Genomic DNA, 25,082 nt, shown 5'->3' with positions numbered 1-25,082 from the left:
ATTTGAGGTGGGTGGTAGGGGGGGAGGGGGGATGTCCGATAGCAGAACGGATGCTAATTTAACTTCAGCAGTCAGACCTCAGGTAGTGGTCTTTCCCCACTTCTTGAATCCATGCCAGACAATGACCCCACCCCCGCCACACAAATGATGAGCTCCCAGCCAAGCACAGTGACCGTGGAGGGCTCCCCTAGTGGGAAGATCTCGGTCTCCATGCCCTTGTGACTGACCACTGCTGCTCTTTCACCAGGGTCTGCCTGAACTGGTCCTGAGGTACCCTAATTCTGGAGCTTCTCGCAGTCTGTCAGGTCCTGGGCCTTTCCACAGCAATGGCCACCTCTGCCTGAAGTCACTGCTGGGACTGAAGAATTGCCAGGTACGTGATTGGCAGCTCTTGGGGGCAAGACCTCTGCCTTTATAGACATGGAAACCTTGATGCCAGTGAACTGCCTGACTGACTCCAAAATCCACTGGGATTTGTGAAAACAATCACAGTGCAGTTGCCCCGAGCTTTCTAGCTAGAGGTGTAGGATGAATAGGCCAGACGGCATCCGAGGGGCAGGAAAATTGACATTTTGGGCAAAAGCCCTTCATCAGGAATATGACTGGCAGCCTCGGGGGTGGAGAGATAAATGGATGGCACTGGATGGCGGGTGGCACTGGGGGGAAGGTAGTTGAGAGTGCGATAGATAGATGAAGGTGCGAGTAGAGATGATAGGTCAGAGCGGAGAGTGGAATGGATAGGTGGGAAGGAAGAGTGGCAGGTAGAATAGGTCATGAGATTGGTGTCGAGTTGGAAGGCTAGATTTGGGATAAGATGGCAGGAGGGAAATGAGGAAACTAGTGAAACTCACATTGATGCCATGAGTTGGAGGGTTCCGAGACAGAAGATGAGGCTTTCTTCCTGCAGGCATCAGATGGTTAGGGAGTGGCGATGGAGGAGGCCCAGGACCTGCATGTCTTTGCCGGAGTGGGAGGGGGAGTTGAAATGTTCGACCATGGGGTGGTGGGGTTAGTTGGTGCAGGTGGCCTGGAGATGTTCTCTGAAGCGCTCTGCGAGTAGGCGACCAGTCTCCCCAATGTAGAGGAGACCGCACTGGGACGACGTACACAGTAAATGACATGTATGGAAGTGCAGATGAAACTTTGATGGATGTGGAAGGCTCCTTCGGCGACATGGATGGAGGTGAGGGAGGAGGTGTGTGAGCAGGTTTTGCAATTCCTGTGGCGGCAGGGAAGGGTGCCAGGAAGGGAGGGTGGGTTGTTGAGGGGCTTGGACCTGACCAGGTAGTCACGGAGGGAACGGTCTTTACGGGAAGCAGAAAGGGGTTGGGAGGGAAATATATCCCTGGTTGTGGGGTCTGTTTGTAGGTGGCAGAAATGACAGAATAATGTGACATTCCGCACTTTTGCCTTTGAACTCTAACCCTCCAATCGCAACAAGGACAGAACCCCCTGATCCTTACCTTCCACGCCAACAACCTCCATAAACATCACACCATCCTCTGCCATTTTCGCCACCTACAAATAGACCCCACCACCAGGGATATATTTCCCTCCCCACCACTATCCGCTTCCCGTAAAGACCATTCTCTCTGTGACTACCTGGTCAGGCCCATGCCCTCCTAACAACCCACCTTCCCCTCTCTGCACCTTCCCCTGCCACCGCAGGAATTGCAAAACCTACGCACACACCTCCTCCCGCACCTCCATCCAAGGTCCCAAAGGAACCTTCCACATCCATTAAAGTTTCACCTGCACTTCCACCAATGTCATTTACTGTGTCTGTTGCTCCCGGCACCGTCTCCTCTACATTGGGGAGATAGGACGCCTACTTGCAGAGCGCTTCACAGAACATCTCCAGGGCACCCGCACCCAACCAACCATACCACCCCATGGCCAAACACTTCAAACTCCCCCTCCCACTCTGCCAAGGACATGCAGGTCCTGGGCCTCCTCTATCGCCACTTCCTAACCACCCGAAGCCTGGAGATGTCTTTTCGCATCAAATAACCTCAATGGAGGTTTGTGCTTGGCATCACTGAATGCACCGTCACCCGACACCGAGCTTCAATGTTACTCTGCAGTTCGGAGGTGACCCAAGAGAGGGATAAAAGGGCAATAAAGTTCCAAAGTGTCATTCATGACTTTAGGATATTTCAAAGCACTGTGCAATTATGTCAGGTGATGATTCAGTGGCTGAAAAATACTCTCGATGCAAACAAACTCTTCAAAATAATGCCATGGCAGTTTGTACTTGGCATCATCAACAGTACAGCTCTCCCTCAGTGCTGCATTGCAGTGTCAGCCTAGGTTTTACGCTCAAGTCTGTGGAATTGTGATACAAAGTGACAAGAGCTTTAAATAATACTCTGTATTGCAAGTTAACCACGTCTTGACAGACATCTTACATCAGGCACCATTTGGTACCCTAGGCAGATGCACCCACTGCCATTCCTGAGTTGGAAATTTTCCCTTTCTGTAGTCCCTGCTCCATTTCCTTATTGTGCTGCAGACCCAACCGCACTATCAATGCTCCCCTAATATTCACATTAATTATCCTGTGCCCTTCCTGTAACAATTCAGCAACACTCCTGACCAAATCTAGCAACTCGCCTCAACATTTCCAAAAATATTCTGTATATTTCCAGAACCATTGCAATAGTAGATATTCTTCTAAACTACCTCAGCTGCAGTTTTGTAGTTTGGTCCTTGAAATAAATCCAGTCACAAGCAAAGAAACTGAGTGGATTTGTGTGGCACAAGTTCAGAAAGAAGTTAGCTCAGAGAGCAGAGTGACACCATGGCAGCACCAGTTTTCTGGTTTCTTATGTACACAGGATACCAGAATAACAGAAGATAAGTAGATGATAGATGAATTGAATAGGTATTTTGCATCAGCGTTTACTGTACAGGATACAAGAAATGAATATCCCCATAATAGCAATTGAGCACTTATTGGAAATGGAAGAGATGGAGGAATTTGTGAAATTTATAATCACCAGAGAAATGGTACTGAGTAAATTGTTGGAGCTGTGGTGGACAATTTTATCTTCATAGAAGTGGCTAATGAGACAGTTGATACAATAGTTTCAATTGTCCAAAGTTTGATAGATTCTGGAAAGGTGCTATTAGAATAGAAAGTAGCAAATGTTTAATTCCTTTATTCAAAATGGGGAGAGGACAGAAAGCAGGAGGGCACAGGACAATTAGTTTAACATTTATTGAGGGCAGATTTCAGCTGCTACTGTTGAAGACATTACAGCAGGACACTTAGAAGAGTTCAAGATAATCAGGCAGAGTTAAATTCTGTGGAAGGGACGTCATGTTTGTCAATTTATTGGAGTTCTGCAAGAAAGTAACATAAGATCATAAGACCATAAGACATAGGAGTGGAAGTAAGGCCATTTGGCCCATCGAGTTCACTCCACCATTCAATCATGGTTGATGGGCATTTCAACTCCACTTACCAGCATTCTCCCCATAGCCCTTAATTCCTCGTGACATGTGCTGTGGTTAAAGGGAATCCAGTCGATATACTGTAGGTGAATTTCCAGGAGGCATTTAGACAGGTGATACATCAAAGCTTATTGTGGACAGAAGTTCATGGTCAAGAAGGAACACATTGGCATGAATAGAAAATTAGTTAGCTAACAGAAAACAAGCAATAATCATAAATGGGCCATTTTCAATTGACAAGTAATGGTGTGCTGATAGGCTCTCAATGCTTGATGATTTAGATAAATGACTTGGATGAAGGTACCGAAGGTCTGGCTGCTCAATTTGTTGATGGCACAAATATAAGTAGGAAAGGAAGTTGTGAAGATTACATAAGAAGTCTACAAAAGGATGTTGATGTGTTTGGTGTGCAAGAAAAAATCTGGCAAATCGAGCATAAATTTGGGTAAAGTTTTCCATTTTGCAGAAAGAACAAACAAAATCTAGTGTGAGATTACTAGTTCTAAGGTGCAGAAGGATCTGAGTGTCTTAATATATGAAGGCCAAAGAATAGTGTGTAATATAGTAACCAATTAGCAATGTAAATAGAACGTTAATTTTTATTTCAAGGGGTATTAAAGTAGGGAGGATAGGCTTCAGTTACACGGTGCATTGATGAGACCACCTCTGGAATGCTATGTACAGTATTGGTCTCCCTATTTAAGGAAGGATGTATCTGCATTGGAAGATTTTCTCCACTAAAACTTGGATTGGATGGGTTGTCTGATGAGGAAAGATTTATCATGCTAGGCTTGAATCTGCAGGATATTAGAAGGATGACAGGCAATTTGATAGTAAGATATAAGATCCAGAAGGGTGTTGGCAGGGTGCATGTGGAAAGGAGGTTGCCTCTTGTGGAACTATGTAGAATTTGGGGCCACTGATTAAAACTAAAGGATTGTCCATTTAAGACATGTGATGATACTATGGCTTTAAGAGGTGCACTTTGTCCTGTTTTTAACGAAGAGAGTTTGAGATAGAGGTATAAAGCAGTCTGGTCCTAATCAATAAAGTAAACAGCTTGTGAGGCCTTGGGTTTTTTTTTTAATAGTTGGAACAACTGAAGCAACATGAAGGGGTGGGTTCAAGTTCCCATAGAACCAGGATGTTAGTTTAATTTTCAGCAGTTGCTGGGGTCACGAAGCTGGGTGTGGAAACTGTTATTCCTCTCTCTGTTACAGCTAAAAGCTGGAGTTCTCGTTGCTGTGAGAATTCGATGTGGCACAATCTATTTTACTGAATCTGCCTTTGCCTAAGGATGTGTTTATGGGATGTTACTATACTGTGACAGTTGCTAATTTGTAGTTAAATCACATTACGTTTTACAATTGAGTTAAGTTACTCAATTTCTTCTTTTTTTGTTTACATTTTAACTACAGTGTATAATAAAGAGTGTATTGCTTCAAGCCCGGTAGTTTGACCAGTTGAAATTGCATGCGGAACACAACACCTTATACTTGCTTTTGAACTTGCCTTTAGGGTCTGGACAATATTCTTAATATATTTTGAGGGGGTTTGGTCTGGTCCATAACAGACAAAGATACGGAGAATGCTTTTCTCAATTAGGCTCTGGAGTCTGTGGAATGCCCTTCCTTGAAAGGTGACAGAAGAACAGTCTGGGGATCATTTTAAGGCACATAGATTCTTGATAAGAGAGGGGCTGAAAGATTACTGGGGTCAATGGGAATATGGAGTGATGAGATCAGTTATGATATTATTGACTAACTGGAGCAGACTTGAAGGACAGTGGCTTAGTTCTGCTCCAAACTTATATATGACACTTGCAGCAAGAAGTGAACACACTGGCCACATTAGAAGCAGCTGGAGAACTCTCAAAACGCTTCTTACTTCTGTTGCTGGGGCATGACTGATCTCAATTTCATTCTCCTGATCTCTTCAATATTACCAATGTTGAGCAGCAGAAAATCCCTTGTAAGTAATCCTCCAGGAGAAACACCGCCTCAGTTATAGCGCGGAAACCATTCCACTTAATTACAGCAAACCCATCAAGCACCGCTATGAGATGCCCAATAATCTAATATGTAACTAATTTACCCCCTACTGAGAAACTCACATCGGAGAACTACCACAGAACAAATCCATTTAAGTGATTCAACCCATGAGTTCTGGAGGTTTTAAAATCTGTTCATTTTCTTAAATTGTGCATGTTACCTTTTAGCAGGTTGAGTTGCTAGATAATGACAGCAGCGATTCAAGTTACATGGACATTTTGACAGAAACACCTACCTCTTGTGATAACTCCTTCAAGCCGGATGATGTTCGAGTGATCAAATTGCCCCATTATACTTGCTTCTGTCAGGAAGGTGCGCTTCTGTTTCTCTGAGCAGCCAACTTTCAGTGTTTTGATGGCCACTGGGAGCTCTCGCTTACTGGGGAGTTTAAGGCATCCTCTGCATACTTCCCCAAACTCTCCTACAGCAGACGACAAACAGTGTCAGTACATTTATGATGGTGATTTACTTTGTGTAAGGGGAGGGAGTCATTGTTGTGTCTTTGTGTCGGTTCAGGATGCTGTCACGCAGGTTACATGGCGGGGGACAGGGTGGGCATTGCCATTGAGTACTGAGTGAAGATCATCCAGGGTTTGAGAGTGTGGTTTAGAGATAAATTAGATTCCCTACAGTGTGGAACGGGCCCTTCAACCCAATAAGTCCACACCGACCCTCCAAAGAGTAACCCACCCAGACCCACTTCCCTCTGAATGATACACCTAACACTATAGGGCAATTTAGCATGGCCAATTCACCTGACCTGCACATCTTTGGACCTTTTGTTTTACATGTTTACATCAGGATAGAGCAGCATGGTGGCACAGTGGGTGGCATGGTGGCACAGTGGTTAGCACAGATGCCTCACAGCCTTCGATTCCATCCTTGGATGACTATCTGTGTGGAGTTTGCATATTCTTCCTCTGTCTGCATGAGTTTCCTCTCACAGTCCAAAGATGTACAGGCTAGGTGGATTGGCCATGGAAAATGCAGGGCTGGGTTTGAGTGGGATGCTCTTTGGATTGAATGACCAGCTTCCACACTGTAGGGATATGTACTTATGTACTTATTGAGGTGTGCTAATTGTGGGTGAGGTTTTTTTAGATTAGATTACTTACAGTGTGGAAACAGGCCCTTCGGCCCAGCAAGTACACACTGACCCGCTGAAGCGCAACCCACCCAGACCCATTCCCCTACACTTAACACTACGGGCAATTTAGCATGGCCAATTCACCTGACCTGCACATCTTTGGACTGTGGGAGGAAACCGGAGTACCGGAAGGAAACCCACGCAGATACGGGGAGAATGTGCAAACTCCACACAGTCAGTCGCCTGAGGCGGGAATTGAATCCGGGTCTCTGGCGCTGTGAGGCAGCAGTGCTAACCATTGTGCCACTGTGCCACCGTGCCACCCACTAATGCTAAGGTGTCCAAAAATGCTAATGAGGTCTGAAAAACTGAAGGCTGAGGATGGTAATATGTTGGACAGGATACTGGGGAGTTCCTTTGGCACAGCAGCATATTGTAACCTGTTTACCTAAGAGCAGGGGCATTTGAATTGTTGACACTTTCTCCCAAAACAATCCAAATTTATGATGCAGACATGTCAGTCTGCTGTCTGGGGATGGGTGAGATTTCCTGGCATCCTACAAAAGGACAAGGTTCCCTCCTCAGCAGGAAAAGATGAACAGCTTTAAAATAAGAATGCAACAAAAGAGAGAGCGGGACTCAAGTGGAAAATCTATTTTATTTAATTTCATTTCCCTCAGTTTGATCCCATAGTTTGGCTGCTCACAAGGGTGTTGGTGATTCGATTTCCCCCCCAAAAAACACATTGTGCTGATTTAAAATGAAGGGAACTTTGGAATAAACTGCTCTTGTTTGCATAACCAAGAGAGCAGAAATGTTCTGTGTGAGTCGCAGTAAACAAGATGCAGAGTATAATTGCCTGTATATTGCTGAAATTTCACGTGGTAATTGCTATATGTTATATGAGTTCAGCCACAAAAGCAAGGAGCAGTAATGTCCGATCCACTCTCACAGCAGCTGTGTGTGTGCCCATTAAATCAGCCATTTAAATCTCTAGAAACTCATTCAGGATGCTCAGATGATGAGCTGCATATATACCTACCATACTAAAAAAAAGGAAGGTTAAAGTTGCCGCAATTGTATCAGACCATTGAGCTGCTCTCTCATTAGAGAAAGACGATTGCTAGCAGTTTGACCTGAGGGATACACCTCAGACGAGGGAAAAGGTTAAATTATAGAATTCCTACCATGTGGAAACAGGCCTTTTGACCCATTGGGTACTCATCAACTCACTCAACAGCATCCCACTCAGGCTCACCCCCTCACCCATCTCTGTAAGCCTATATTTTTGCATACCTAATCCACCAAGCCTGCACACTACAGGCAACTTAGCATGGCCAATCCACCCAACCTGCTCATCTTTGGAATGTGGGAGGAAACCGGAGCAAACCCATGCAGACACCAGGACAATGTGCAAACTCCACGCAGTCACCCGAGGTCGGAATCAAACTTGGGTCCCTGATGCTGTGAGGCAGCTGTGCTAACCACCAACCTGAATAACCTCAGCTGGTTTGGAAAGTGAACCCACGCTGTTGACATCACTCTGGTATCACAAACCTAACTGACCGAATGGAGCTTTTCAAACAAAACATTGGCTGGTATATTTGAAGTTGTTGCCTCCTATGCAGAGGGGCCCAGAGTGGGAGTAAGCCATTTGGCCCATCAAGCTATTCCACAATTCCTATTTTATGGTTGTCGTTCTGTCACAAAGCTGTTTCTCCACACATTCCCCATATCACTCAACATATATATAGAAACATAATACAAAGACCAATTTCGGAGAGATCGCACTGGGAACTTTGACAGAGGCATTGAGATGTAAATGTGGGGCCTTGCTGCTTATAAGATACCCTTCTAGGATCTTTGTTCACCAGCACATTGACAGTTATGTCATCAGTGGCACTGCATCAGATTTTCCCTCATCACAGAATGGGCAAGCTCAGTGCTGAACACAGCCCTTGCTGATTGAGTACTCAGCCTAACCACATTCATTACATGATATGGATTCATGCTCATGAATACTCTGCAACTGATAAAAAACAAATTTGTAAATCCACACTTTGTAGCAACTTTGAAGCAATTTTTTCAGGTTGGGAAGGCTGTGCTTTTTTTAAACTCAGCTAAAAGGCATGAACTCAGAACTGTTCATTTGAAACTGGTGGAACGGAAAATATGTGAGACAAATCTGAGTGATGATTGTCTTTCCCTGTCTATAAGGGAGTATCTGATCTCTACAGTCACTACTTTATGAGGTCTCCAGTTCCCACTCCATTTTCTGCCATGGCAGAGTCAGTGTCCTGAATCTTATTTTTTTTGTTGCCCTCTTTCTGCACACGATGACCAGTACCTCCTCCAATAACTCTCTCGATCTTGATGCAGGAAAGGTCCAGTTCTTTGGCAAAAAGATGCACTGCTTGGATGGGATCTTCACAGGTGTCTGGGTCAATGTAGGTTCTTCGACTGGGGATCTTAACTGCAACAAAAAGACAACTTATGTTCATATGAAAGTCCAGACAGGTGCCCAAATTGAGCAAAATAATGCACTGAATTGATGCAAGGTTAAGGGCTAACCCTAAGATCGACCAATATTATTCTCGACAAACCACTGGCACCAAAAAGAAGCTTTAGTGTACAAAGAGGCTGCCAATTCAGCACACAGTATTGAGTTTTCCAGAGAGATGTGGTTCAGCACTGACAGTATGTTATACAAATGCCGCTTATTCTGTTATAAGTAGATCGCATCCTTCTGTGCTTTATTCCTTACATGACGTATGTCATCTCTCAGCTCTTTGACAAGCTAAACTCCATTCAACATATTTCAAATCAGAGTAAAAAATGTGCCTTGCTTCCACTTCGTAATCATCAGATCTCTCTCTCTCTCTCTCTCTCTCTCCTTGCAATTATGAAGTCAATTCTTACTTACTTTTAACGGAACAATGTGGCATACAACGGAGTTTAATTTCTTAATCCAAAGCCAGCAGAGACAATGGAATTGAAGTCATTTTTCAATTGACGAAAGGCCATGAATGAGTCATCAATGTTGCTTTATCTAACTTCCGCTCTGACCTTTCATTATGGAGTTTTAGAAGTCAAATTACACTGCATTAAAATCAATAAGCTCAGCTAGTTCCTCGATTTTGTAGGTGACTTAATCATATTTGCATTCCTGTAATTTTCAAAGGGGATGTTAACTGTAACAAAAAGACAGACCACATTCTTGCGGAGGTACAGGCAAAGATCCAACACACACTTTGAACCCAGTATCTCATTACTGCTGCATGGATGCTGTGAAAATCAGGACCCCATGCCCGTTGTTACAACACGGGCCATCTTCCACATGTGTTACATTACAGAAAATAATATTTATCTGCTTAATACAGTTATTTTGCCCGAAACATTGATTTTCCTGCTCCTCGGATGCTGCCTGACCTGCTGTGCTTTTCCAGCACCACACTCTCAACTCTAATCTCCAGCATCTGCAGTCCTCACTTTCACATAGTTATGTTTATGCTAACAATTAAAGCTCTGGTGACACAGTGGTAGAGTTCCTACCTCTGCGCCTGAAAGTCTGTGTTCAAGTCCCACCTGCACCAGAAGTCTGGCTGAACAGGTTGGCATGTCAAAAATAAGACCAGACGAAGGTGGTCAGGGAGGGGGAATACAAATGCTTGCCTTGTCAGTGACACGCACATCCCATGAACAACAAAAAAAAATTAAAAACAAGCTGCATTAAATTAGTTACCTGAAATGTATTCCACCCAGTGTTCAGTTTCCTTGGTTTTCAATACAGCTGACCCATCAAGTGTATCATTATCATGGTCAGTCAATGTGGCTTTACCCATTTTGCAGTACGTTACAACAATGCACGTGGATGTTGGCCAACAGGTAACTCATAACACAGAAGTGATTATAGGAGCTAATTACTGCCGATGCTCGAATCGGTACTAAAAACAAAAAAAATGCTGGAAATCATTGTGGGTCAGGCAGCATCCATGGAGAGACAGCAAGCTACCCTAGAGTCTAGCTGACTCGTCATTAGAGCTCCAATGAAGAAGCATCTAGGATCAAAACATTAGCTTGCTCTCTCTCCATGGATGCTGCCTGACTTGCTGAGATCTCCAGCATTTTTCATTTTCAGACAAGGGAATATGGTCAGCTCTCCAGTTCAAGTCAAGTTTAAGCTTTGCACACAGTGTAAGTAACAACTGGAGGCTCTCAGACTGATCACATACCAGATACAATGTTTCGCCAAAATATAATAATGTGGAGTCCGGCACAGCATTCTTTGAATGCTCTGGAGCATCTCGGTATTGACTGTGGTGAAGCAACGCAACACCTCTGCAATCATTTTTCCACTTTAATTGTTACGGTGTGGGTCAATGCTGCAGTCATTTCATTCACCCCTGAACTGCATCAATCTTTGGATAATAATACACTCAGTGTTGAACTCACTACCAAGGGGCACGAGATAATGAATGGACTTCACAAAGCAAGTCATAATGATCTCATGTGCGCAGAAACAAATGACCCTTTCTGGGTTGAATATATGTGTGTTAGACTTTTAACAAAATTGTGCAGCTAAGCTGAGATGCATTTATATTGATTCATGTCATGGTTTAAAAGATTTCCTCTGAGCAGCCTGCTATATTAAACCGGATTAGGATTAGCATCGTTACTATTGAATAAATCTGTAGAGAAATAGTGCGTCATAATTTAATTTGTATTACAGTCCAAAAAGGACTGCTAAACAAGCTGGTGAGGTTTCTTATGAGCAACAAAAAGTTCGCTGTGTAAAGGAACTTTCTAGTCAGTATTCGATACTGGAAATAAAGTCATTAAAAAGAACGATACTTAGCAATCAGATTAACTAACAATCAAGTCTAAGGTTAGACCACAGCTGGAATGCTCTATGCAGGTCTGGTCACCACACTACAGGAAGGATATAATTGCACTGGAGGGGGTTACAGAGGAGATTCACTAGGATGGTGCCTAGAGTGGAACACTTCAGCTATAAAGACAGGCTGGATAAACACGGATTTCTTTCTTTGGAGCAGCGAAGGCTGAGGGCGGGGGGAGCCTTGAAAGACATCTATAAGACGATGAGGGGCATGGACACGGGGTAAAAAATACAGCTGTTCCCTTCAGTTGAAGGGTCAAGCACAAGGGGGCACAGCTTTTAGATTAGATTACTTACAGTGTGGAAACAGGCCCTTCGGCCCAACAAGTCCACACCGACCCGCCGAAGCGCAACTCACCCATACCCCTACATTTACCCCTTACCTAATCTACGGGCAATTTAGCATGGCCAATTCACCTGACCCGCACATCTTTGGACTGTGGGAGGAAACTGGAGCACCCGGAGGAAACCCACGCAGACACGGGGAGAACGTGCAAACTCCACACAGTCAGTCGCCCGAGTCGGGAATTGAACCCAAGTCTCAGGCGCTGTGAGGCAGCAGTGCTAACCACTGTGCCACCGTGCCGCCCTTAAAGGGAAAGGGAAAGGGAAAGGGCTGTAAAGGGAAAGACAGGAGGATTAGAAAGGATTTGCCGGAAAAATCTTTTCATCCAAAAGGTAGTGGGAATCTGGAATGCACTGCCTGGGAGGATAGTTGAAGTGCGTATTCTCACTACCTTCAGAACAAAATACTTGGATGAGCACTTGGATGTCATAATATTCAAAGCTATGGGCCTAGTGTGGAAAGTGTAGATTGCTGTGTATTTTGGCAGGACAGACTCAACGTACTGCATGGCGAAAGTGAGGACTGCAGATGCTGGAGAGCAGAGTCAAAATTAGAGTGGTGCTGGAAAAGTATAGCAGATCAGGCAGCATCCAAGAAACAGGAAAATCTATGTTTCGGGCAAAAGCCCTTCAGATTCCTGGAGAAGGGCTTTTGCCCAAAATGTCAATTTCCTGCTCCTCGGGTGCTGCCTGACCTGCTGTGCTTTTCCAGCACCACTCTAATCTGGACTCAATGTACTCCATGTCATAAAAGAGCGGACAAATGTATGGTCTACAAGGCAGTAATGGGTTATGGAACGACAGGCAGGAAAGTGGACTTGATTTTTTTTCTTATTATTCTTTCACAGGCATCATTGGCTAAGCCAGATTTATTATCCATCCCTAATTGCCCAGAGGAGAGTTAAAGTATCAACACTGTTACACGCTAGGCCAGACCACGTCAGGATGTCCCTGAAGGATATTAGTCAACCAGATCGGTTTTTCTCGATAACCAATAATGGATTCATGATCGACATTAGACTCAGATATTTACTGAACTAAAACTCCACCATCTGCCGTGGCAAGATGCAACCCCAGCTCCCCAGGACATGACCTGAATTATTAGTCTAGTGACAATACCACTAGGCCATCACATCCCTCACTCAACCTTACCAAATGGTTGAACAAATTTCGGGGTCTGAACAAGCTCCACTTGCTCCAAGATTTTTAAGTTCTTGTGTTCACTCTTGTTTCTGAATGGTTAATGTAATTGTTGGCAAACAACTGTATCAAGCTAACTCATGAGTAGGCGAAGGCATATGCTGGGACTATTAATACCAAGGATACACATTTGGAATAAAGCAAATGGTGCTGGAAATATAAATGTTTTCGAAAAAGATACAGTTAATAACTCAAGAAGCCTGACTGGAAAGGAACACTGTTTATTGTTGAACACCAATGTAGAGCCATTACTCACAGCATCTATTGGCCAGTCCCATCCCTGTCTCTGGAATCCAAAAGCACAACAAAAAATATTTCAAGTAACTAAAAAGGGGTGAAACTGCACACAGGAAATATATATATTGTCCAAAATAAAAAGTTACGCTGGCAGTCCATGAACAACAACAGACTGTAGTTAGAAGGGACTGCTGCGTGTAATATGCTCCACCCCAGTTTCCAAATGGAAAAAGGGAGGATACCGGCAGAGAGAGCCCTCCACCGGGGACTCCCACAGCCTGGCAGCAAGTAACAACATCAACATGTGCCCGGGTGTTCAGTAATCACGTCATCATATGACCGGGCGGTGAGTCACCACATCAACACAGGACTGGGCAACAAGTCACCACGTCAACACAGGACCAGGCAACGAGTAACCACGTCAACACACGTCCGGGCGATGAGTAACCACGTCAACACGTGTCCGGGTGGTCAGTAACCACGCCAACACGTGTCCGGGTGGTCAGTAACCACGCCAACACATCCGGGTGGTCAGTAACCACGTCAACACACGTCGGGCGGTGAGTAATCATTTCAACACGCGTCTAGTTGGTAAGTAATCACGTCAACACATGTCCAGGCGGTGAGCAACTGTGTCACGGTGTGTCCGGACACCAGACATAAGAGCCAAGGTGGTTGGTGTGTGGCAGTAGCCAATACAAAATGTGTCTCTACACCATGTGGAAGGACACATCCCCTGAGGTTGTCAGCAGCGGGGTCCTGAGCACGGCTCCTGACCCTGGGGCCGATGAGAAGTTGCGTCCGAGCAGGGTGACACACAGACGGGGCTCCACCGCACACCTGAGCATCCTCCGACCAGTGCACGATGTCGGGTCCGTCACCACCATTTTCAGGTGATCGAGGGCAGTGCTGCGAACTGGCAGCCCTTTGCTGGCCAAATCCTGCAGCAACATCCAACGAAGGGTCCTCTGTCACCCAGTACCCACTGTCACCCAGTACCCAGACCAGGGCCCTCTGTCACCCAGTACCCAGACCAGGGCCCTCTGTCAACCAGTACCCAGACCAGGGCCCTCTGTTGCACTGTACCCAGCCAAGGCCTTGGCACCCATTACCCAGCACAGGGCCCTCTGTCACGCAGTACCTAGACCAGGGTCCTCTGTCACCCAGTACACAGCCAAGGCCTAGGCACCCTGTGTCCAGCCCAGGGCCATCTGTCACCCAGTACCCAGCCCAGGGTCCAGGCACCCAGTACCTAGCACAGATCCAGTCACCCAGTACCCAGATCAGGGCCTCTGTAACCCAGTACCCAGTCCAGGGCCCTCTGTCACACCATGCCCAGGAAATGCCTAGGCACCCATTATCCAGCCCAGGGTCCTCTGTCAACTAGTACCCAGCCAAGGCCCAGGCACCCAGGACCCAGCCCAAGGCCCTCTGTCACGCAGTACACAGCTCAGGGCCCTCTGTCACCCAGTACACAGCCAAGGCCTAGGCACCCAGTACCCAGCCAAGGCCCTCTGTCAACCAGTACCCAGCCCAGAGTCATCTGTCACGAAATACCCAGCCAAGGCCTAGGCACCCAGTACCCAGCCAAGGCCCTCTGTCAACCAGTACCCAGCCCAGAGTCATCTGTCACGAAATACCCAGCCAAGGCCTAGGCACCCAGTACCTAGGCCAGGGCTCTCTGTCACCCAGTACCCAGCCAAGGCCTAGGCCCCCTGTACCCAGACCAGGGCCCTCTGACAACCAGTGCTGAAAATGTGTTGCTGGAAAAGCGCAGCAGGTCAGGCAGCATCCAAGGAGCAGGGGAATCGACGTTTCGGGCATGAGCCCTTCTTCAGGATTCCTGAAGAAGGGCTCATGCCCAAAACATCGATTCTCCTGCTCCTTGGATGCTGCCTGACCTGCTGCGCTTTTCCAGCAACACATTTTCAGCTCTGATCTCCAGCATCTGCAGTCCTCACTTTCTCCTCTGACAACCAGTACCCAGCCAAGGCCCAGGCACCACCACCCAGCCCAAGGCCCTCTGTCACACAGTACCCAGTCCAGGGCTCTCTGTCACCCATGACCCAGAAAAGTCCTAGGCACCCAGCAGCCAGACCATGGCCCTCTGTCACCCAGTACCTAGACCAGGGTCCTCTGTCAACTAGTACCTAGCCAAGGCCCAGGCACCCAGTACCCAGCCCAGGGCCCTCTGTCACTCAGTACACAGCCCAGAGCCTTCTGTCACCCAATACACAGCCCAGGGCCATCTGTTACCCAGTACCTAGACCAGGGCCTCTGTCAACCAGTACCCAGCCAAGGCCCAGGCACCCAGCACATCCCAGACTCTGGTAACCCTCACTGCTATGCCCCTCCCTCCCGCCAGCCCCTCAAACCTGCAATGGTGGAGGTGCTGATTCCAAGACAGGCCCAGGTCAAGGCCCAGCCTGACTTAACCAATTTCCAAACATTGATCAGATTCTGGTAAAAGGTGGGCAGTATCCTGAGGGAATCCTGAAGACCCTCACAGTCAATAAACAGGAGCTGTGTGTTGTAATTGAGGTGTACCATCTGGGAGGTGGCTCGGTGTGAAACTGTGAAGAGTAATACCACTCTGTCAGCAAAGACCTATCAGTTTACAAGTTAGAATCAGTCGCTGAGCTTGCTTTTACTGCTTTTCATGACAGAATATTCTAGGCTTCTATTTTGTTTATTTTGCTGCATTTGTTCATGAGAACTGAGCATCACTGGCCAGGCCAGTATCTATAATACATCCTTAATTGCCCAAAGATTTAACCATATTCAGAGTAGATTGGCATTGTGAAGGCAACAATCTCTCCCTCAATGTCAGCAAAACGAAGGAGCTGGTCATCGACGTCAGGAAGCAGAGTGCAGGACATGCCCCTCTCTGTATCAATGATGCTGGAGGTGGAGGTGGTCATCAGCTTCGAGTTCCTACAGCTAAGTATCACCAACAATCTATCCTGATCCAATCACAATGACACTACAGTCAAGAAAGCATTCCAATGTCTCTACTTCCTCAGAAGGTGAAAGAAATTCAGGATGTCCACAATGACGCTGACTAATTTTTATAGATGCCCCATAGAAAGCATCCTACTCGGATGCATCACGGCTTGGTATGGCAACTGCTCTTTCCAGGACTGTCAGCCCAGTCCATCATGGAAACCAGCCTTCCAGCCACTGATTCCATCTACACTCCCTGCTGCCTCTGGAAGGCAGCAAACATAAGCAGAAACCCCTCCCAGCTCAGTTATAATCTCTGCCACCCTCTTCCATCAGAAAACATGTACCGACTTTAGATATAAGAAAAGCTTCTTCCCTGCTGTTATCAGACTTCTGAACAGACATCTCATATCTTAGAATTGATCTTTCTCTACATCTTCCCTGTAGCTGTAGCACTATATTCTGCATTCAGTTCTATGTAAGGTATGATTTGTCGATAGCACGCAGGACAATACTTTTTACTGTATCTCTGACAGTAATAAATCAAATCAGAAATTCATCATGAGACGTCTGATTTCCAACTTAAATAAATCTGCCACCATCTGAGGTTTCTGATTTCTCTGAGTTATTCAGACTGTTTCCTGACAAAGTGCTTGCATATCCTTTCTAATCAATGCTTCATGCCGAATGCATCCACCCAGAGAGCTGATGGTGGAGAAAGTTGCAAATGGCACCAGGCGAGACATACCGCTGTGCTGGGCAAGGAGCATGAATGAGCTTTGCTGCTTAACTTGTGTTCCAACTCTCCCCATCCTGACTCCTGTTACCTCTAGTCCAAGTGACTATACTTCCACTGCTGGTATCGATCAGGTCTCAGGCTTGGGCTCCAGGTACTATCGTCTCCCTCCAGCTTCTACTCAGCTCTGTTCCCAGTTCAGGCTGCTTGGGTCTTCACTTGCTTGTTTCTTCTTCTGTGGGATATGGGTAACACGGGCAGGGTCATTACTTACTGCCCATCCCTCACTGTGCAGAATTAAGCAGCTCACTTGACTCTTTCAGAAAGCAGTTCGTAGCCAACTACGTTGAGTCTAGACTGGGGAACGGAAGGTAGATTTCCTTCCCCAAGTGGAATCTCATCACCGTCCACAGTAATTTCAAGGTCACCATTCTGAGAATACCTTGCAACTTCAATGCGTTAATTTGTTCAATTTGTTAATGTGAATTTGAATTTTTGTCCTGAAGCATTGTCCTGGGCCTCTGAATGACTATAGTCCAGTGACATTATAACCATGTTCCCCAGACTGCAGTCCACCTGCAGCCTGTGCTTATTGTTTTTCATAACTGCTCATGGAATGTGGGTGTAACTAGCTAAGCCAACATTTATTCCCATCTTTAATTGCCAAGAATACAGGTGAAAGTATTGCTAAGGAAAGCAGACTTCCTTCTGTTGGTCTTTATTGAACCAGATGGAGTTTTCTTTAATAACAATGAGCATGGTTGCTATCAAGCTAGCTTTTTATTAACTCCAGCCTTTTATGAAACTCAAATTCATCACCTGCCATGGCGGGATTTCAACCAGAACATTAACTTGAACTTACCACAAGGCCATTGCCTCCTCTTGAAAGAAAGAAAAATTTTGTCACTACCGGATCAACACTGGCACTTCAGACATTCGACAAGGTTCCCCATGGGACACTGGTTAGCAAGGTTAGATCTCATGGAATACAGGGAGAACTAGCCATTTGGATACAGAACTGGCTCAAAGGTAGAACACAGAGAGTGGTGGTGGAGGGTTGTTTTTCAAAGTTTGTGAGAAGATTTGTGCTCGTTGTTGTGGTTCTGTTCGCCGAGCTGGGAATTTGTGTTGCAGACATTTCATCGCCTGCCTAGGTGACATCCTCAGTGCTTGGGAGCCTCCTGTGAAGTGCTTCTATGATCTTTCCTCCGGTATTTGTAGTGATTTGTATCTGCCGCTTCTGGTTGTCAGTTCCAGCTGTCCGCTGCAGTGGCCGGTATTTTGGGTTCAGGTCGATGTGCTTATTGATTGAATCTGTGAATGAGTGCCATGCCTCTAGGCTGTTCTCTGTTTCTAGATCAGTGGTGCTGGAAGAGCACAGCAGTTCAGGCAGCATCCAACAAGCAGCGAAACCGACGTTTCGGGCAAAAGCCCTTCATCAGGAATAAAGGCAGTGAGCCTGAAGCGTGGAGAGATATTGTCCTATAATAGTAGTGTTGTCCCAGTCGAACTCATGTTGCTTGTCATCTGCGCGGTGGCTACTAAGGATAGCTGGTCGTGTCGTTTCGTGGCTAGTTGGTGTTCATGGACGCGGATCGTTAGCTGTCTTCCTGTTTGTCCCATGTAGTGTTTTGTACAGTCCTTGCATGGGATTTTGTACACTACGTTGGTTCTGCTCATGCTGGGTGTCGGGTCCTTCATTCTGATGAGTTGTTGTCTGAGAGTGGCTGTTGGTTCGTGTGCTGTTATGAGTCCTAGTGGTTGCAGAAGTCTGGCTGCCAGTTCAGAAATGCTCTTGATGTATGGTAGTGTGGCTAGTCCTTTGGGTTGTGGCATGTCCTCATTCCATTGTCTTTCCCTTAGGCATCTGTTGGTGAAATTGCGTGGGTGTCCGTTTTTGGCGAATACATTGTTTCGGTGTTATTCTTGCTTATTTTGCAGTTCTGGTGTACTGCAGTGTGTTGTGGCCCTTTTGAATAGTGTCTTGATGCAACTTCTTTTGTGTGTGTTGGGGTGGTTGCTTTCGTAGTTCAGGACTTGGTCTGTGTGTGTGGCTTTCCTGTATTTTCAGACTGGTTGTTTTTCAGACTGGAGGTCTTTGACCAGTGGAGTACCACAAGGATCGGTGCTGGGTCCACTACTTTTTAACATGTATATAAAAATGATTTGGATGTGAGCATAAGAGGTATAGTTAGTAAGTTTGCAGATGACAGCAAAATTGGAGGTGTAGTGGACAGCAAAGAAGGTTAGCTCAGATCACAATGGGATCTTGATCAGATGGGCCAATGGGTTGAGGAGTGGCAGCTGGAGCTTAATTCAGATAAATGTGAGGTGCTGCATTTTAGGAAAGCAAATCTTAGCAGGACTTATACACTTAATGGCAAAGTCCTACGGAGTACTGCTGAACGAAGAGATCTTGGAGTGCAGGTTCATAGCTCCTTGAAACTGGAGTCGCAGGTAGATAGGATAGTGAAGAAGGCGTTTGGTATGCTTTCCTTTATGGGTCAGAGTATTGAGTACAGGAGTTGGGAGGTCATGTTGTGGCTGTACAGGACATTAGTTAGACCACTGTTGGAATATTGCGTGCAATTCTGGTCTCCTTCCTATCGGAAAGATGTGGTGAAACTTGAAAGGGTTCAGAAAAGATTTACAAGGATGTTGCCAGGGTTGGAGAATTTGAGCTATAGGGAGAGGCTGAACAGGCTGTGGCTGTTTTCGCTGGAGCGGACGCGGAGGAGTCACCATATAGAAGTTTATAAAATCATGAGGGGCATGGATAGGGTAAATAGACAAAGTCTTTTCCCTGGGGTGGGGGAGTCCATAACACGAGGGCTGAGGTTCAGGATGAGAGGGGAAAGATGTAAAAGGGACCCAAGGGGCAACTTTTTCACGCAGAGGGTGGGAAGTGCATGGAAGTGGTGGAGACAATTGCAACATGGGTATACGAATAGGTAGGATTTGAAGGGATATGGGCCGGGTGCTGGTAGATGGGACTTGATTAGGTTGGGATATCTGGTCGGCATGGACAAGTTGGACCAAAGGGTCTGTGCTGTACATCTCTATGACTCTATGACACTCACCATTCACCCAGTGGGAGCAGAAGAGGATTTGAGGGCTGTTCAATTTCACCAAAGGTGACCATCAAAGATAAACATTACATTGGAGATTCAATTCAACATGGAACAGGGTGAACAGGAGACCCGTATAGAAAAGGAGCTGACTCCACATGGGGAGGTATGGAATGATGCAAAAATGCAGGTGCTGAAATGATTAAAAATAGCAGCTTTCAACTATACACAGTGAGACATATGCAGGGCATCCCTGGGAAGAGTGCGTGTCACTGACAATCCTACACTGTAGGAAGAGAAACAAGTGCAGAAGGTTCTCAGTCAGCTCCCCACTTTGATTAATAACTGTAAATGTGATTGGAGTGAATGCCAAGAATGTAAAGTTAGTTGAAGGGCTACCTCCCCTCCCCGCCACCCCCCCCCCCCCCCCCCCCCCCCCCCCCCATCCTGCACAGACACAGCAGCTGGTGCAGACCAATGCCCGGCTACTATTCCCACTGGGCCCCCCAGCACTGGGGGCATCTGCATCTTTGATAATTTCAATGAGAGCATGTGGCTGCTGAACCCAAACTAGGAGTGTATCGTGAGCAGCAAAGGTAGGAACATGACAGCTGTAAACATCATGGTTAGTCATCCTGAAGAGAGACACTGGCTGGTGAAATGGGGAAGAAAATCAGATGGGCTACAGGGGTTGGGGGAGGGGAGGAGAAGCAAAGAAGGGAGGCCAAAAGAGCCAGTCGATGGTTTGAAATGAAGTGTGGGTGATGGGGTGATAGCGGGAAGGGGGTGGGGAGGATGGGTTTACGTTGGTGGCTGAAGGCTTGGTAAACGAAGTGTGTCCCACTTCCAGTGTGCAGACAGTATGGGTAATTAAATCCTATTTGCTGAGGCCCTGGTTACTGCTGTCTAGGGCTCAAAACCTATCTTTCGATAGATTACAAGACAGCATCATTAATGATAGTGTGGCCTTTACAGATTGGATCTTGTCACATAAAAACATTTAGAACTTTCTAGAAGAGCTTTGGAGCTCTTTGGTGAAAATGCACCCACACCCTATAGCACACCCAGCCAATCCCTCCTTACTTCTCTGAACTGTTGCACTGCTTTGGTATCCCCTCCCTTTCGATCCTCTCATCGGCCCTTCCTTCTGGCCACCAACCCGCTACCTGCGTTCACCTATCCCTACCTCACCACCCTGTACCCTCCCAACTCAAAACCCTTTATCTGCAGCTCCGCTTGCACCCACCAGTCCTGAAGAAGGGTTACCTCCTGATGCTGCCTGGCTTGTTGTGTTCTTCCTGCCACCTGCTCGTCTACTTTGGTGTCACCCTGTCTTATCCCTGGAGGGACCTCTCTCTCTCTGCAGCATCCAGTAGCTTTAAGGCCTAGGATCTGCGCTGGTGGCGTGCTGCAGACTGCATTGACCTCGAAGGTCACAATGCTGTGCTGGACGATTCCCTTCAGTTCAGATCATGTTCTGGATCTCAGGCAGGATTTCAATGTGCTTTCAGATACAGGAACATGGCATTTTTTAAAAACAGAGCTTTGAACACAAAGGTCAGGCTCCCTGCTGGGGGTCTGTGGGTGGGGACTGGTAATCGAAAGTGTCTCTTCCCCATCCCCTGGGATACCTGGAGGAACTGATCTGATCTGACTGAGACCCTGAGAAGAAGAGGCTCTCAGGTTGTGGATGAGGGGCAGAGCAACGACAGGAGAGTTGAGGGGGGGGGAGATATGGAAATACAGACTTAAAATCACAATGGATAGGTTGTGCAATGTGGAAGGATGGGATACTGAAGAGGGCAAAAGGTAGAGGACTTTATCAAGGAATATTAGAGGTAGGATGAGATGGTTGGAACCAAAGTGAAACCCTCTAAGGACAATAGGAGTCGAACAGAGAGAGAGAGAGAGACAGAGAGAGAGAGAGGCTTGTGACCTGGTGTTGAGGACAGTCAGGGCACCACTACTACAGCAGTTGGGGCTGGACAGTTGGTAGAAACTGTAGATATCCAGGAAGTATTTACAAGTGTCACCAGCGTGTTACCGAGAATGAAAGAGTTAAGATATAAGGAGAGGCTGGATAACCTGGGACCTTTTTTCACCTGTGTGTTGGAGGCTGAGGGTGACCATATAGAGGTTTATAAAATTGTGAGGGGCATTGATAAATTGAATAGCCAAATCTTTTCCCTAGGATAGGGCATAAGTTTAAGGTAGAAGGGGCAAGTTTTACATGGAACCTGAGGGGCAATGTTTTCACACATTGAGTGAAGCTTTTATACAATGAGTTGCCAGAGGAAGTGGTGGAGGGGGATATAATTACAATATTTGGACAGGTAGATGAACAGGAAACGTTTAGAGGGATATGCACCAAATGGGACTAGTTCAGCTTAGGAAACCTGGTTGGTATGGATGAGTTGGGTCGCAAGGTCTGTTCCTGTGCTGTATGCCTCGATGAATCTGTGACACAGAAATACGTAAAAATACTGACATCTATCCCTCTTTGTTCAAATTCAAAACAAACTGCATGTTTGCTGTGAAAAAAACTCCAATACCACAATTTTTTCCAATCACTTCAGCTATCAACATCTCTTTTTATTTTCACATTTACCTACAATGGTTCTTGATTGAATTAACAATGCCTTTAATAAATGCAATGAATAATTATGACCTCAACACAGCTCCTTTTGGGAGAGAGCTAATTACTTCACATCAATTGAGAACAGATCTATTATTCCTACTTTTTATCTCCTCACCATGACTCAAACATTTTATATCAATTCTGTGAGCCCTAATTACAGTTAATAGTTTCTCATGTGAAACCATATTGAAAGCATTTCTGGAGGCTCATACAAACTAAATCTGTACACATTACCCTACTCACTTTATTAATTTAACAAAATATTCAATTACATCACAGAGGCATAACCTAGCCTTTACAAAACCATATCAGTGCTCTCAGATTAATTCAAATTCGTCCAAATGCTTAAATGACAACAACTTCACGATAGATGGTCAACTAAAAGGCTTATCATTTGCTCATTCCTCACACTCTGCTTTCTTAAATGACATTATATTTGTAATTTTGCAGGCAACTCCTGAGCGAAGGACACTTTGTGAGATTGTGGTTAAAGCATTTGCAATTTCCTCAACTACTTTCTTCAAAATCCTGTGCTGAAAAACCATCCCATTGTATTTTTTTTCCAATTCTATTTCCTGCTTTATGTCAGAATTAGGAAGTCCTAGGCCTCGGTACATTAGTAACTCCCCTGGAATATCTGGGGTCTGTTATCTTCTGCCTCTTCTGTGGAGACTGTAACAAAGCAATTATTTAAAAATTCTGTTATTTCATCAGGTTCATACATAATTTTACTGTGAATATTTTTTATTGACTATATTCCTCTTGATTTCCTCTTTCCTTCTAATATAATTTTTAAATACAGTGTGGTAATCTTGACATAACCTTCTTTTAGTATTAGGTTCCACTGTATTTCTTGTCCTCCATTGCTGTTCCTTATATCTTCCAAAAATTGATTTCTTTCTTTACACTTTGTTTGTTCTTTTCTGTAAGTTTACGCTACCTCTCTTGTCCATGCAGTCTGTTTTATGTGGGTCTGTGTAGGTCTTGCCCCTTACTCATCTAGAAGAACAAGAGCAGCAGATACATGGGAACCCAGCTTCAGGTTCCCCGCCAAGCCACTCTCCACCCTGACTGTTCCATCACTGTCACTGGGTCAAAATCTTGGAATTCCCTCCCTAATAGCATTGTGGGTCAAGAACGCAGCTTACTATTACCTTCTCAAGGGCAACTAGGGACAGGCAATAAATGCTGGCCTAGTCAGCGATGCCCACATCCTTTGAAAATGAAGTAAAACATGGCCGATGATATCCTTGTTAGGTCATGACGTACATCACCATTTGATTAATATGTATTCTCATGAAACTGCAAAGGGGTTTAGGGAGTGAATTCCAGAACGCAGGGGTGTTGCCATGGCTACCATTGGTGGGCACAGTGAAGAAACCAGCATTGGAGGTGCCCTCGTGATATTAAGGACGGTTGTAGAGTTGAGGGAGATAGGGAGTAGCAAAGCCATGAGGGATTTGAAAACACAAACAAGAATGTGAGTATTGAGGTATTGCCAGACCAAGTGCCAGTATAGAACGAGCAGTACTGGATAGATAGGTAAACAAGACATGACACAGTTAGGACATGGAGGCTGGAGGTAATGTTTGTGCAGGATGGAAACCAGGGCAAACGGACACTGGAATAGGGAATGACAGAGGTAACAAACAGCATGCATAGCGCCTGTCTCATACCATTAAAAATACAAACATCCGATACCTAATAACTGTGTCTTTTCAAACCTAACATTGAATTCGATCAGATTATGATCACATTACATTCAGAAAAATGCTCCCTTATTATCAGATTATCCACCGAGTCTGCCTCATTACTTATTACTCAATCGGATTTGCTTGTTGCAAGAACACAGTCTGAAAAGTAATCTGATGTTGGAAAAAAGCAATCTCTTACTCACAACAGCAGCAATAACACAGATAACACCAATTACTGAAGAAAAATACTCATTCAGTTGAGCAGGATGAATAATCGTCTGCATTAAACATCATTCTAGTTTGAGAAAGTGAATAAATTTGGAGCTGCTTCATTAATGATGCAGATGTTGAGCTATTTATCATCACGTTAATTAGTCATTGGATTGCTTTGTCAGTGCAAAAGGTGGAATACAATCAAGCACCAACAAAGGGGTAGAATTTTTCCAGCCCTTTGGAGGCAAATTTAAGGGTAAAGAGTGTGGCAAAATCCAAGAAACTGAGATGAGGTTGGTTTCCAAAATGATCCAATCCTCCTCCTCATTCCCTCTGGGCGGCAATGAAAGAGAAGAATCTTGGTTCTATCGAGCCAGTAAATATTTGGAGGCTGAGCTTCGAAAGGAGCCAATTGTGAGGTGCTTTAGTCCTGAGTCCTGGAATTCCCAGCCACTGAATCTGGTTTCCAAACTGTTAGCAAATCACCTGGGTCACCAAAGTGAACGCACAGTCAGAA

The 25,082-nt window shown here is 45.5% G+C and overlaps 1 protein-coding gene across 2 annotated transcripts in view; it reads right to left on the bottom strand.

Moving 5' to 3' along the window:
• Window positions 1-25,082, bottom strand: part of LOC132830037 (ephrin type-A receptor 7-like) — a 604,896-nt gene that overhangs the window by 49,499 nt on the left and 530,315 nt on the right. For both annotated transcript variants that reach the window (XM_060847499.1, XM_060847500.1), the window contains exons 10-11: window positions 8,942-9,067; window positions 5,743-5,928 (exon numbers count right to left, since the gene is read on the bottom strand). In XM_060847499.1, coding sequence (XP_060703482.1) covers window positions 5,743-5,928; window positions 8,942-9,067 — 312 coding nt within the window. The remainder of the gene's footprint in view (window positions 1-5,742; window positions 5,929-8,941; window positions 9,068-25,082) is intronic.

This window comes from Hemiscyllium ocellatum, chromosome 30 (assembly GCF_020745735.1).
Source record: "Hemiscyllium ocellatum isolate sHemOce1 chromosome 30, sHemOce1.pat.X.cur, whole genome shotgun sequence".
NCBI classification, from domain to species: Eukaryota; Metazoa; Chordata; class Chondrichthyes; order Orectolobiformes; family Hemiscylliidae; genus Hemiscyllium; species Hemiscyllium ocellatum.
The sequence above is the reverse complement of the archived record's forward strand: the minus strand, read 5'-3'. Positions and strand labels throughout refer to the sequence as shown.